The 14,472-nt window shown below is 43.6% G+C and overlaps 2 protein-coding genes across 3 annotated transcripts; one reads left to right on the top strand and one right to left on the bottom strand.

Moving 5' to 3' along the window:
* The first annotated feature begins 178 nt into the window (after nt 1-178).
* On the top strand, nt 179-4,276 carry LOC100834888. Its single transcript, XM_003564089.4, has 2 exons — nt 179-1,175; nt 3,460-4,276. Exons 1-2 carry the CDS (start codon nt 931-933, stop codon nt 3,935-3,937), a joined length of 723 nt encoding a protein of 240 aa, XP_003564137.2. The 5' UTR covers nt 179-930; the 3' UTR covers nt 3,938-4,276.
* Nucleotides 4,277-5,385: 1,109 nt separating this feature from the next.
* LOC100833666 (LRR receptor-like serine/threonine-protein kinase ERECTA) lies at nt 5,386-13,595 on the bottom strand. 2 transcript variants are annotated; one of them, XM_010229582.3, is made up of 27 exons: nt 13,154-13,595; nt 12,166-12,295; nt 12,004-12,075; nt 11,831-11,902; nt 11,675-11,746; nt 11,500-11,571; nt 11,289-11,360; nt 10,584-10,655; nt 10,434-10,505; nt 10,282-10,350; nt 10,119-10,190; nt 9,932-10,003; nt 9,748-9,819; nt 9,590-9,661; nt 9,428-9,499; nt 9,272-9,343; nt 9,022-9,093; nt 8,875-8,946; nt 8,730-8,801; nt 8,573-8,644; nt 8,383-8,451; nt 8,237-8,308; nt 8,078-8,151; nt 7,846-7,974; nt 7,284-7,631; nt 6,685-7,055; nt 5,386-6,095 (listed from the first exon to the last, which is right to left on the bottom strand). In XM_010229582.3, exons 1-27 carry the CDS (start codon nt 13,236-13,238, stop codon nt 5,733-5,735), a joined length of 2,934 nt encoding a protein of 977 aa, XP_010227884.1. In that variant the 5' UTR covers nt 13,239-13,595; the 3' UTR covers nt 5,386-5,732. The 2 variants fall into 2 exon arrangements, with proteins under 2 accessions (XP_010227884.1, XP_003564133.1); XM_003564085.4 differs by having other exon boundaries at nt 6,685-7,058; nt 13,154-13,591.
* Between the last annotated feature and the right edge of the window lie 877 nt (nt 13,596-14,472).

Genomic DNA, 14,472 nt, shown 5'->3' with positions numbered 1-14,472 from the left:
CTGACTCTGCATCAACGCTGCACCGAGGCATTTGCCCTGTGTCTCATCAACAGGCTAAGCTCGAACTACTTTTATGTTCTTTCATTTTATTTGTTCGAATCTTCGGTTCAATGATTCGAAAAGGCTCATATTAAGCATAATGAAGGCTATTTTTTGGAAGTTGAATTTGGTTTACTTGAAGTTCACCGCAATCTGAGAATGTTCAAATTCTGAATGTTCTTGAATTGTTTTAAATTTTATCCTTCAATTCTGAAAGTTCTCTGAAATTTTGAAAGCTCAAATTCTAAATTTTCTGGAAGTTTTTTAAACCTCAAATTCCTAAGTTTGCTTGGAAATATTTGAAAGCTTGTAATTTCTGAAAGTTCGCTTGAAATTCTTGAAAGACCACTTTCAAAAGTTCTTTGGAAATTTTTGTAGAAGCAAATTCTGAAAGTTCCAAAAAATTTAAAAAGCCAAATTCTGGAAGTTCTCTGGGGATTGTATTTCAAAGCTCAAATTTCTGAAGGTCGGCCAAAAATCTTGGAAGACAGAGGATAGTTCAAAGTTCAAACAGCACGGAAAGAACCATGCGGGTGACCCTAAAGTAACTCGTCAAGTCCCAAGCTGTGTCGGAAGGAAAAAATAAGGTTCGGAGTAATGGAAGACGGCAGTTGGGAACTATCAAATCGGACGGCTAGGATGCGGGCAACAGCCAGCTTCCCCCGTAAGCCAGACCTGCCCTCCGACTTAAACCCGGACCCACACGTCATCCGAACAGAAGCCGAGCTGCCAAACCCCTCTCCCCCCAACGACCTACCTGGTGCAAAGCCACAGCAAGAAACACGCGACGCGACGCCGGCGCACGGGCCCCCGGCTTTCTTCCTCCCTAGTCCCTCCCTCCCGTCTCCCCCGGCCGATTGCGCGCGCGCGTGAGGGCGCCGCTCGCCGTGGATGCGGGTGGGGAGAGCAATGCCGATCGCGCTGGAGAGCGGCGCCCGTTTCGGCCGCGGGGCGGTGCCCCACCAGGCGCCGCTGCCGGCGTGCGGCGGCGGCACTTCTTCGGCGGGGCGGGGTAGCGACAGCTCGGCGGCGGCGGTGCACCGCGAGGAGTCGGAGGAGGGAGATGGGGAGGTGCAGAGCTCCTACAGAGGCCCCCTGGAGACCATGGACGCGCTCCAGGACGCCCTGCCCCGCAGGTCTGTCCCCCAATCTGCCGCAAACCTTACGCCTCCATCGACCTTCGTTGTGCCGGAATTTTGGTTCTCTAGTTTTCTTCGTGAGTCGTTTTGTATAATCTAGATGGAATTTCGTTTATTGATCTGCTGAAATTTGTCTCGTTGGGTTTTGCAATACATTGGTGCTATCGAGCAATACAGGTTGTAGTGATTTTTCATTTATTTTTCGTCACTAGGGTGCGTCATTCAGGCGGAATCTTGGGTGATTGAGTAATGCAATAGAATTATTAGGCAAAAGTAGTAGTGTGAGACAGAATAGGTTTTTCATCCCGGTTCTGTTGCAAAATATGGGGATTTCTTGGGTGATCCGAGGTGATGAGGTGACTTATTTGGTGCGTATTGTTTTGATGGGTAAATTACCTGAATGTGCATGCTGAAAGGTCTTCCGATGTGATCATCAGTGGCAAAGGTTGGCATTTGAGGATCTTTAGAAGATTTTCTATTCTTAGTAGTTCGTAGTTAGTACTTGCAATATTTGGTGCCAGATATACAATGTGGTTGGGAAGCTTGAACTTTTGGTTGGTGCTAGTCATGTGAGGAACTCACAGTATTGAAAGCAGTTTGTGGGTAGCTTTGATCCATGATAAATTGACTCTCTCATGTGTTCAAGAAAAAAAAAATCTCTCACATAATCGTACTATAGCTTGGAGATTGTTGGTTTCCAGCTGTTTCACAGGCTTGTAGCATGAGGATGCGTGCTTTTAGTCAAGAATTCTGTTTGGCTGTTTGTTCTGTTAGGTGCTCTTTTTTTTTCTAGAATACTGTTAGGTGCTCTTTTATAAATATGCACAGTGATTGGCTATGATTTTCTTTGCATCGTTCCTCGCCAAGCATAATAACGAAGCACAGGTATAAATGCTCAAGAGTCTAAAACTTATGTTGATTGTGATATGATGTTATCCTGAACCTAACACTGGTAGTACTAACTACTAAGTGTAACACTAGTTTGTTCTGGCTGACTTAAAATAGTAACCAGCCATAAATGATCTTGAAAACTCTGTAATGCACCTTTAAGAATTCATCTAGGCAATTGTTTTTCAGAGAAATTTTTGTGAATACAAATAACACGAATTCTCAAACTATCTCTATATGTGATTCAGCATTTCTTAATCTAGATTTGTAGAATGTTAAATTTATTTTCTAACATAATGCAAATGCTAGTCGGTGCACCTACACATGATCGCTGCTAATTAAAGCAATTAACTGTTGTCCTATGTTTGTTGTCAGGCTATTTTTCATGAACCTTGCTTGAGTATTTGTTCTTTAGTGTGTAAACTCTGCAGTTCTAGTTGTTTTTTTTTTATTATTATTATTGTGGATAGCTGTTGCTTTTTAGTAGTGTTTCTTCATGCTCTTATTATGTAGACATGTTCCAGGATACATGTTGTTCTTTTTCTAATTCAATCAACATTAACATAACATGAAGACCCAAGTTCACTACGAGTAGTAAATTTGGTATCCACAACCACAACTGAAATGTTCCAGGTAGTAAAAATTCCTGTTTATTCGGCCAGTGCGATATCATTGGTATATTCCAGCTTTTGGCAGGAGTACCTTCTTTGTTGTTTATAGGTGTTTGTATGTTCTTGTGTTAAGATTGACATGAGTTATTTCTTCTTCAATTACAAGGAGTCAAGTTAATCCATTTTTGTAGGTAAATACAATAGGAGAGTGCCCTACGCATGTATAAAATTACAAGTTTATCTACAAAAAGTGGGGAAAAGATTATACAAGGTGGTGTAACCAATCAGCTAACTGAGAAAGAAAAAACTTTGCTTGGCGGATAACCATAGCAAGTGCATCATTGAATTTTTGTTTCCAGCTAATAAATGTAGTATCGTCATCGTGGAACATTTTCTCATCTCTTGTTATCCAGATGTACTGTGATGCCGGAATAATTGTCTCCATAAATAAAGGCATATCAAGAGATTGTTTCATATCATGGATAGCTTCAATCACTGATAGACTGTCCATATTTGATAATCTGTTTGAATGACATAGACTGCTTGTTTGGTGAACACTTATTGTTTTTTATTTGTAACGAGTTGTACGTTTTTGCAGGTATTGATAGTTTAATACTTGTCTGCCTTGGCAACTTCATGTTTTCTCCCTATCTAACTGTTTGGAATTTGTTTATCACTGTCCTTCTCTCCAGTATATTTACTAGTAGTAGATTCTAGGACATGGTGTGTCTACACAAAGAACTCATCTTACATATACCTGCTGACCATCTTATTTATTATAGGAGAGAGGTATCCAAACCAAACAATAGCAAGTTGAGTTCTTTGGTAAATGCTGGGGATGATATGGCCTCATTTCAACCTGCAAAAGACATCGCCAATACTGAAAACCCATCCCCTAAGAAACGCAAGGGTCTTCTTCCATTCGGCATCAACAAGAATGAGTTGCAGAGCAAAAAGCTGAGCCCTGTTGGGGATGTCACCAACAGCACAACAAATTGCAGGAAGTCATTATATCCAGCTGTTACAAGCAGTTCTCCATCCAAGAGCAGGAGAGACGATGACCACGTGTGCTGCAAGAACCTGCCTTGCCATTGCCTGCAGAGAAAATTCGGTGCCATGGATCCCTTTGCTTCTCCACCTGTTACTCTTGAAACTCAACTGATCTCAGTTCAGATGAGGTCTGTCTCGACAGTTGATCTGCAGGATGTGGTGGAGTCGACTGCTGAGGTTTCTCCTAGGGAAAAACGCAGGAAGAATTAGCAGTGCTGTTGATTCGGCATTTCTTACTGGTCAACCACTGGTGCCCATTTTAGACTGCGGAATCCAGTGGCCTGTTGGTCCCCATATCCAGTGCAAATGTGCAATGCTTCACAAGGTTCAGTGACGATTTTGTGTAGAGCTAGCCTGCTGGGATTATTCTCCTCGATACATAATGATAATAGAGACAGTGGAATTGAGAAAGTAAGTATGCTTATATAATAGGCAAGTATGAGCGTTTATCAATTGTTCCTGATCTGGTGCACCTTTTCTTGCCTGCCATGGTGCCGGCTCTGTTTCATTTCTGGCTGGCCCTTCAAGCTGTGGTTGAATGTTGCAAGAGTTTTCCTTCTAGCAAATTTTTTCCTCCCGTTCGATCAGTTAGTCCTAGAATCCTCTGATAAAAGAATGAGTCATGCTGATATATTCTTGAAGCAATCTGTGGGGTTTACAGTGCATGGGCCTGTCACCCGTGCACCTGCAGGCCATACGAAGTGGCCTGCTAACTGGAGCATGCAGTACTACGTAGTATACAGACGTCCTAGAACCAGAGCTGATTTTTCTCAAATGGCCGGCTACCTGAGAGCAAGTGATCAACATTCTCGCGGCCAGCCTGAGATCAAATCAGGATCATAGAAAGCATTGTAGGTCGCCGGGCCTACACTAGGTTTGCTGCGTCATTTGGAGCCTGAGGAACCTATAGGTCCTGATGTCTGGTACATATTCCAGTCTGAACTTTTCAGCAATTGTTAGCTCGTTTTGCCTTCTGCATTTCTTGTCAGCTGAGGACAAGGGGTATTCCTTGGCCAGTACGGAGTAGTAGTTTCGATATTTACTTCAAATTTTCGATGGTTTTTAGTATGGTCAGTTTGGGTGCCATGTGGGCGGTGAATTCTCCAATGTGCAGAATCTGACTTGGCAAACTCCTCTGCCGCTAAAAGTTTGTCGCCGTCACGCATCAGCTGGGCTCGGCTCGGGCATGAAATTTGTTGGTCATGTTTTTCGAAGCCCTGTCGGGACCCGGCCCAGCCCAACAAAAAAAGTCAGGCCGTCTCCTGGCTGCCATACCATCTCCATCGTCTCCATGACTCTCTGAGACCTGATCCCACATAAGCGAGGCGGCCCCAGTGGTGTTCAAAGTTCAGTTTCAATACTCTACTCGAAATCACGAGGACTGCACTGCACTGGCTCCCACCGCCTAGAGAGCCCATGCCCACTTGTCCACAGTCAATCATCAAATACTCATAGGGGCAGTCCAGACACCTTGCCGGCTGCCGCAAGTAAAGCACGTTGCGGCCCCATCAAAAGTTTGCAGCCCTATTCAGAGCCCAGCCGAAGCCTGCCGCCGCTTCGGGTCATTTTCACCTCCCTGGCTCCTGTGGCCATGCCGGCAGCTGGGGACATCGAGGCCACTAGGTCAGTGAACTAGTTATTGCACCAAGTTTACCAGATGGTGTACAAAACACAATGGCATTGCAGTGTTGTAGAGTCAGTCCATCCAAAAGAAAGATCACAGGAAAGAAGAACCCGACCGGAGAAGAGATCCATTAGAACCTACTAGGTACTACTAAGTTAGAGCTCAAAAGAAGAGGAAGGAGACTACATGGCATTTTTACAGTGAGGAACACCACCGGTTCCGAGTCTTTTTTGTTGTTAAATCTCCGGGCACCCAAACATATCTAGACAGGCAAAATGTGAGCAACCTCCACTCGCTACTCTGACTACCTGCATCGTCCGCCGCCAAGATTCCCAGCATCGGCAGACGCCTGCAACTACCACTTCTGCAGATCCTGCGGCTCTACTCCGTGTTCTGCGAGATAGCCTCGCCGAACTTGAGGAACAGCTCGGCGTCCGAGGTGCTTGACGAGGTCGCGCAGGAGAGCGCGCCGGCACCCCGCAGGCTGACATACTCGTTGACATAGCTCGGGACGGGCTGCAGCGAGGACGACGTCTGCACAGGTTTCAGCGGCGGGTCGGGGCGCACAAGGCAGTCCAGGACACGCACCACCTCGTGCATCGTCGGCCGGTCCGACGGCTGCCTCTTGGTGCAGAGGAGTGCCAGCTGGAACACCTTCTTCACCTCGCCGAGGTCCTGGCATGTGTCGGCGATGTCCGGGTCGACAGTCTCCATCACCGCGTTGCTCGCTGTCTTTGATAGGATCTGCATTACAAAATTTAAAGAATTTTAACATGATCTGTGCTTGATAGCATGGACGAAATGCAGAAACTTTGAAATTTGTCTACATGCACTTTGACCAATAATAGTTAAATGGTTTCCTTCCTAAGAAGCAGCAGGGTATCTGATTTTAAGAACGAGTAAATTACTGGAGCTGTTAACCTTATCATGTCATGAGAACCTGGTCTGCATCAGAGATGAGTTAAATGCAAAATGGTAAGGGCAAATGAAAAGTTTGTGAGAAATGTCATCTGGCAGTGACAGTGTTATTTGTAGCTTTCCATCTACATGATTGACACCAGGGGGACAAAAATGGCAGGCTTTAGAGGACGAAGCACTGCAAACGTATAATGGAGCTTTCAATGGCCATATGCAATGGATCAGTCCACCACATGTCCACAGTGCAGATAGATCTACTCACATGATAGGTTTCATGTTGCTGGGCCCCTTGGAGGAACACAAGCCTAATGGGTCTCACTCAGCAATTATTGAGGCTACCAGAATCCAAAGCAAAATAAGCTGAAGAAAATGACACATTTAGCTGAAGAACTGCAAGAGAATGATAGATGGTTACCGAGTGATGGAGATTGCACTCGTTGTCCACAGGCTTTTTGCCAGTCAGCAGCTCGAGCAGAACAATGCCATAGCTGTAGACATCAGACTTCTCGTTGAGACGGGAGGTGCGTGCGTACTCGGGATCAATGTAGCCGATGGTGCCCATGACATAGGTCGATGTGTGAGTCTTCGAGACACACAAACTCTTAGCAATGCCGAAATCCGTAAGGTGTGCCTCATAATCGTTGTCGAGGAGAATATTCTTTGATTTTACATCCCTGTGGATAATTCGCGGACTGCAGTCATGGTGAAGATAAGCAAGGCCTTGAGCAGCACCAAGAGCGATCCGAAGTCGTGTCTCCCAATCAAGTTTTTTCTTTTTGGATGGACCTTCTAGAATTAAAAAGAACATAGGATCACAATACGGTTAAAGAAATTCCATACAACAATCTGCAATCAATGAATAAGCACAACTGCAAATGTAACAAAACATTAAGTATTTTGGGAGTGACCAGTTAGAACTGAACGCAAGCATATTTGTCCAAGGTATTGATCATTGTTACACTAAACTATGTCAGGATTCCATAAACTGACAAAGAGTTGGCAATGTGCACTTACCATGTAAAACATCCCACAGGCTGCCATTTTCCATGTACTCGTAGAAGAGAAGATTCCCAACAGGTGATAGGGAGTATCCTTGAAGGCTGACTAAATTCCGGTGTTTGATGCTACCAACAGTCTCTAGTTCAGTCTGAAATTCTTTGAGGCTTTGTGGATAGTGGGCATACAGCTTCTTAATTGCCACCGGTCTGCAGTTCTTCAGAACACATTTGTAAACCGTGCTTGATGCCCCATAACCAATAATGTATTTCTCACTCAAGTTTTCAGTCATCCTCATTATGTCTTCATAGACATGAAGGGCCATGTTCATATTAAGTATCACTAGCTTGGGGGGGACATTGCTCACTGCAACAACATGCAAATTTATTACAACAGACAACTACTGTTCGAGGATCAACTATGATCTATGGGTGATGGGTCAAGGTAAGCTCACACAAATTGTAGTTTAATATAAAAAATATTACTCAAATAAACATGCCTTTTATGGCAACATTAAACATGCCAAAAGGTAAACAACAGATTTGAAACAAAAGGTTTAGAACTCCTGTAGATGCATTACCTGGTTTGCTTACAGAGAAATCTTTGGAAACATGAGGCCGGTGTGGCCGGCAAACAGCTACTAAAATCATCAGGAGGATAACAAGACCACCAACAGCAATGCCAAGTATTGCGGCCTTTGAGATTGGTGCTGCAAAGAAAATCAAGGAGGGGAGGGGAACGTGATGGTATGTTAGAAATGAAGAAAGTATATCTATACTTGAAAGACATTGATAATTGATCAATATTTTTACGTTTCACTTCGTGGTTGGGAGAACGGCATGAAGAACCAAGCCAATATCCACAAAGTCCAGGATTACCCAAGAAGCTAGAGAAAGGACCAGATCGTTAGACTACTATTTCCTAGTCTTATTGAAAGGATGAACAGTAATTGGAATGATTGAGCAAACTACCTGTCAGGCGAAAACCGTGAAAAGTTGTTGTCTGTAGGGACAGCACCAACCAAATTATTGTACGATATATTTCTGTACATGCAGATAATGTCAGCAAAAGCAAACATCCACACATGCTTATAAATTATAACTTTTTCATAACTTACAAGATATTTAGGCTGAAGCAGTTCATCAGTGAAGAGACATCCCCAGTTATGTTGTTACTTTCCAGTTTTCTGCGAGAGAGAATAATAGACCGATGAATCAATACTCGGTTGAAGACTATGTATTAAACATTTTACTGAACTTGTGAATTCACAAAAAATGTGGCATGAAACTAAATATGGAGCAACTTACAACAACATCAGATTTTGCAGCATTCCAATTTCTTGAGGAATCAGACCAGCGAGGTGGTTATTGGACAAATCACTGAAACAAAACGCAAGTTATCGAATAGTAACATCCAAGGAGCTAATCATTAAAAGTATTCGAAAATAGACCACCAGGTACTTACATCTCCATGATACTCCTCAAGTTCCCAAACTCTGCAGGGATGAATCCAACCAGGCCATTCTTGCTGAGGTTACTAGAGAAAAAGGTTCCAAGTGTCAACACACAATGCTGGAAAGAAACTAACAATGGTAATGGCAAAGACTTACAGTGTCAATAGATGCTCCAAGCTGCCAATGGCTGATGGAATTGGACCCGTAATCATGTTACAGGATAAATCCCTGATACATTTATCTTCATTATTTGTAACATCGTAAAATAGATACTCAAGAACTATGAGATACAACTGGACTTACAAGACATCCAAATTGTTGATTCGTGATAGCTCGATAGGAATAGGGCCAGTCAAATAATTTGATGAGAGATTCCTGAATAAAAATATGAACACAACCGGATAATCAAAACACCTACCAAGATTACAGCTAATTATGCATACCAAAACAAGTATTTAAAAGTCAAAGCGGAATAATCTGTCAACTTCACAATAGCACAACTAAGTGCTAAAAACCCATTATAACTAGTTCTAAAAATAATAGAATAACTTACAAAGAGGTCATGCTCTCAAGTTTACACAACGACCGTGGAATGGTCCCATTTAACTTATTGCCATAAGCATTGCTGCAAAGAAAAATCAACACATTACATATATATTTGTAAAACTGCACATGCATCAAAATAAATTTAGAAAGATGCAATTCTTACAAGCTATTGAGATTCACACAAGAACTTATATTGTTGGGAATTGGTCCTTCTAGGTTGTTGTTAGCAAGGTTCCTGCGAAACAAGAGTAAAACATACTGGTTGTTTTACTAACACACTCAGGAAATCCTATCAGATTTTAAAGGGGGCCTGAAAAGGACTTACAAGTCATACAATCCAGTAAGCTTTCCGAGCTCTGACGGAATGGACCCAGTAAGTTGATTATCGTTAAGTTCTCTGAATGTAGACATTTTCTCGTCAAACTTACAATGCCAAATAACCTGACTTTTGAATATAAAAATAACAGAAATGTTGCCACTTACAGGTAATGAAGTGTTGACATATTCCCAAGCTCTGGTGGTATTGTCCCTGTTAACCTATTGCCTTGCATGTATCTACAAGATCCGAGACCAACAAATATGATATTACAGACTGGAAAATATTCCCGACTTTCATGGAGTTGAATTTCCCTATCGGTTAAATCTTAAGCACATAAAGAAAGCTTACAGCTTCTCAGTGTATGTCAAGTTTCCTAGTATTGATGGTATAGGACCAGACAACTGGTTGTAGCTCAGATCCCTGGAACAGTTAAATGCCATATCAGTTATATATTTTGCACCGATAGAATGAGAAAGTTCCACCTTTATTTAAACAGACCATAACCTAGAAGTGTAGAATACATCATTGTACTTACAGTACTGCGAGTGCCTGCATAAGGCCAATAACTGAGGGAATAGGACCAGTAAATTTGTTTCCTTGCAAGGACCTACATAGATAATAGGCATAATTTTGCAGATTAGCACTAAATCTTTTAATCATACAAGTTTAGTAGATTAGTTTCGTTTTAAAATGCTTACAGTGTAGCAATTTGGAGGAAACCAATGTTGAACGGGATTGATCCAGTGAACTGGTTGTAAGACAAATCCCTACCATGGAAGGAAGTTAGGAAAACTTCACAGATCACAAAAATAAAACCACATATGATAGGGGCAAGAACGTAAATACGTACAAGACCTGAAAACTCGTACAGTTCCCAATCGTCTCTGGTATCTCCCCTGTCAAGCTGTTGTTCTTCACATCACTGGCCAGGTGAGTACAATGTTACAGTTAGATAGAGGATACACAACACTGGTGCAAGATTGCTAGGCAGGATACTTACAAGTACCAAAGGCCGGTCAACTGGCATATATCCGGAGAGAGGCTTCCTTCTAAATGGTTGCCACGCAATCCCCTAAGTATGATCAGCTCAGCCAAATGAATATAGGAAAACATAAACTTACACTTACTCCATGTGCATGAATGGTGTTCTACTGCATTGTTCTTAACTAAGGGCATGTAAGGGTATTCATTTGGTTGATCAATAGAGTGGGGCTGACATTAAAAAAAAATAAGGGTGTTCTCAATTGGTTTTAAGTGAACAACTGAAAATGGCAGCAAGTAGGCTAGTTCATCAAAATTCATTAATTGCAAAGGGAGACACCGGTCTGGTACAAAAATACTCCCTCCATTTCACAAAGGTTGGCATATTTTGTTTCGTTAAGACAAGACTTTGACTGATGAAAACTCTATTGATGTGTGTTTTTTCATATATGGTTTAGTATTGTATAATTTACATATTAATAGAGTAATTCTCGATCAAAGGCTTGTCTTAACGAAACAAAATACGCCAACCTTTATGAAATGGAGGGAGTATGAACTACTGTTTCCATCGTTTGAACCCTAGTTGAACATCCTTCTAACCAAAGAGGTGCATAAGTTCACCCATCTATTGCTGGGCCCAAGACCATGACATACTAACAATGCAACTGCATAAGTAGCACTAGTATCAATCTTTTATAAGGACACAAAGTTAAGGACAACTTACAAGTACTGAAGAACCTCATTCCAATATATCAGTCTAGGTATCTCCCCACTGAGTTTGTTCTGTGCCAAATCCCTAAGGTACACATCACATTAGAAATTTCGAAAAAACATAATTGTCAAAAAAAATCAAAAAGGAGGGAACACCCCCAGAAACTGCATCGACTGATGCACACAGTTATTGAACAATCATATTTAGATGTATTTTTGCTTACAAGATTTTCAAATTAGGGAGCTGTGAGAGTGTAGACGGGATCGCACCGATTAGCTGGTTGTTCTTCAATATCCTAGAAAATCACACAGAGCAGACATGATTGCTTATAACTTTCAAAGGATCATTCTTCAACGGATGTCTTTATTAAAATGCTTCTCGACAAGAATAGGCCTTACAAGGTTTCAAGGTGCTTCAGCTTGGATACCGAGAACGGTATGTCGCCATCCAAGTTGTTGAAGGACAAATCACTGAATCAAGGGAAAAAAAGGTTAAATCATGAATAGTTCCCGCGACCTAAACATTGAAGAGCTCTTCTTATAGTCCACACTCACAGTGTTTTAATCGACGAGCAATCGCCAATCTCATCAGGGATCTGGCCGGTAAGCCCATTCGACTTCAAATCACTGCCGCACATACCAAAGATACAAGTTAGCGAACCCCAACCACCCGATGCTACGTCATTCCAATCAATCAAACCACAAAGGAAAGCATTATCCGTACGTACATCGAGACGAGGCTCTTCAAGCTGCCGACGGCCGGGGAGATCTCGCCCTCAAGGTTGAGCCCGGACAGGTTTCTGCACGCACCTCAAATCGAATCAACGCCGCATCAGCGACCGGAAGAAGAAAACTTAAAATTTCATGGGGGCGGCTGATTCGATTCTTACAGCGCGGCGACGGCGAAGGTGACGTTGTCGCAGAGGACGCCGCGCCAGGAGCAGTAGTCATCGCCTGACCAGTCGTAGAGCACGTTCTCGACGTTGCGGAAGGACTTCTTGATCTCCAGGAGCGTCGAGCCTGGATGCCACAACAGCCACATTAGCAAATACAAGAAAATGGCAACAGAAAAATAGATTCAAGATCAGTAGACTCTGAAGTGGTGATTTTAATCCCCCAGAAAGCAGCAAAAAAAAATCAAAAGGGAGCCGGTCGCGATGGCATCAATGATCTTTCTTAGTCTTCAAGGCAAGAAAACTTACTGGGGTTTCAAGAACATGGGATTTAGAAAGTACAAAAAGAAAAGTACAGTATAGGGGTACTAGCATTAATCCTGATGGTTAGCAACATTGTGCCCATCAGATTGGAAAGAACCATGGTGAAAGAAAACACACTGTAATAAAAAGAGGGGGGGAAACCAAGCTTGCACCTTCGAAATAACTGAAGAAAGAGCAAAAGATTTAAGTTCTTGGTATCAGCATCATTTGCTCCTGTGAACAACATGGTGATACTAGAGAGGGTGGACCAGAACAAAACAGGAAAATAAAATCTCATTTCGAACATTGGTGAACTGGCCAGATGCTGCTACTCCTCAAGATAGCAGTACTATCAAAGAACTGTGTCCCCATGGATAAGGAAAAAAGGGAAGAGATGATAGGAGAAGGGGGGCACTACTCACAAGGATTAGTTAAGTATTTCTTTTTCTCGAATGACAGGATTAGTTAAGCATTAGACCTCGCTTACGGCAATATAAAAATGGAGCCGAAGCACCGGAGAATCCCCATATGCCTCCCAAAAGCGCGTACTCGCAGCGCTAAATAAAATACTAATCCCGAACAAGCCAAACCTTCCCCCCATTGATCGAATCTCTGCTCCCCAGCAAACAAACCAAATAGAACCAGAAAAAGAAAGGAAAGCCAACGAGGGAAGGGAACCAACCGTCGTCCCCGACGGCGCCGGCGCCAGCGACGAGGAGGAGAAGGATGGCAATGAGGGCGCCGGACGCCGCCGCCGTCGTCGCCATGGTCGCTGCCGAGCTGCGGCTCAAAGTCCGGGCAGTGGCATTTACACAAACACAGAGAGAGGGAGAGAGAGGGGCTCAGAGGAGGGCAGCAAGTACGGAGCTCGCGTGCTGCGGCAGCGACTGGTGCAGGAGTGAAGTGTGTATTAATGAGGTGGGGGAGAGATGGAGAAGAGAAGAGAAGAGGAGTTCTCGGTTGGTTTCTCGGGCTCGGCGGCTTTGCGCGCACTGGCGCCGCAGCAGCTGCCGGCTCGGTGACAGCGAGTAGCCGTATGGCTGGGTGGTAGAGTGGCAGGCCTACGTGGGGGAGCGAGTAGGCTGCTGCTAGCTAGTAGGAGTTGTAGAGGGAGAGTTTGGAGCGAGGGGAGAGGAGGGGTTCGTTGTGGGGACGAGGGAGGAAGCGGAGATGGACACCGAGAGGTCACATCGGTGTCGTACTGGTTTTCTCTCTCTATCTGGTTGGTCTAGCTAGAGAGGAGGAGGAGTAGGGCTCGAGACGCACAGTAGAGAGAGGCGTGGCCCGGCCCATGACATGTGGGGCCCGGATGGGTGAATGCTCACTGGTGCGAACTGCGCCATTGTTGGTCCCACCACAACAGTCACTGCGTAGGAGTGTAGTCATAATTTAAATAGTAACTGCGTGTTTTTTTAACAGCAGTACTAGTAACTGCGTGGGTAAAAACAAGGCAAAGAAAGTGAAAGTGAAAGTAATTACTTGAAGTAAAATGCCAAGAGAAATCTTGACTTTGGAGATGTCCAGAGTTATCAAACTAAACACGTGCCCTCAAATAAAACCTAACCCAACAATTCACCCACGAGGCACCGTCCACCGACGTGTGGGCCCCCACAGTTCTCCCTGTCCCCACATGTCAGCGCTCCATGATTGATCCAACACGAAACGTGATGCTCCGCAGGCGGCCGCAGCAAATGTCAGAACCGCGCTTTTCTTTAGCTTTTGCCCCCTTTTTTCACCTCCTTTTATTTATCCGCTTGTCCGTTTATTCCCCCTCTTTAATCTTTTTTTTCTGGGGATTAGTTTCGGGAAACCTTTTGCTGTAAAAAAAAATCCATCCACGGCAAAGACCACTGCAAACAGAAAACGACGTGTTCCATTGTAATTTTGCGAAGAGGGTACAGTGATGAGATATGGCGTTCGTTGTTCAGCAGACGCGATGTGTACGATGGTGATGAAGAATGAGATGGCAGCGGCGTGCGTGCCATGTGACTGTGTCACCTG

Source organism: Brachypodium distachyon, chromosome 1 (assembly GCF_000005505.3).
Source record: "Brachypodium distachyon strain Bd21 chromosome 1, Brachypodium_distachyon_v3.0, whole genome shotgun sequence".
Lineage (NCBI taxonomy): Eukaryota > Viridiplantae > Streptophyta > Magnoliopsida > Poales > Poaceae > Brachypodium > Brachypodium distachyon.
Note: the sequence above shows the minus strand (reverse complement) of the source record. Positions and strands in the feature narration are given on the sequence as shown.

Bases quoted from the DNA above. Each gene is read 5' to 3' on its own strand.
- LOC100834888 (XM_003564089.4), top strand. From the start codon at position 931: ATGCGGGTGGGGAGAGCAATGCCGATCGCGCTGGAGAGCGGCGCCCGT. The intron at 1,176-3,459 runs GTCTGTCCCCCA...TATTTATTATAG, and splicing joins CAGGACGCCCTGCCCCGCAG to GAGAGAGGTATCCAAACCAA.
- LOC100833666 (XM_003564085.4), bottom strand. From the start codon at position 13,238: ATGGCGACGACGGCGGCGGCGTCCGGCGCCCTCATTGCCATCCTTCTC. The intron at 10,506-10,583 runs GTAAGTATCCTG...TCACCTGGCCAG, and splicing joins TTGACCGGCCTTTGGTACTT to TGATGTGAAGAACAACAGCT. The intron at 8,452-8,572 runs GTAAGTTGCTCC...TCTCTCTCGCAG, and splicing joins CTGCAAAATCTGATGTTGTT to AAAACTGGAAAGTAACAACA.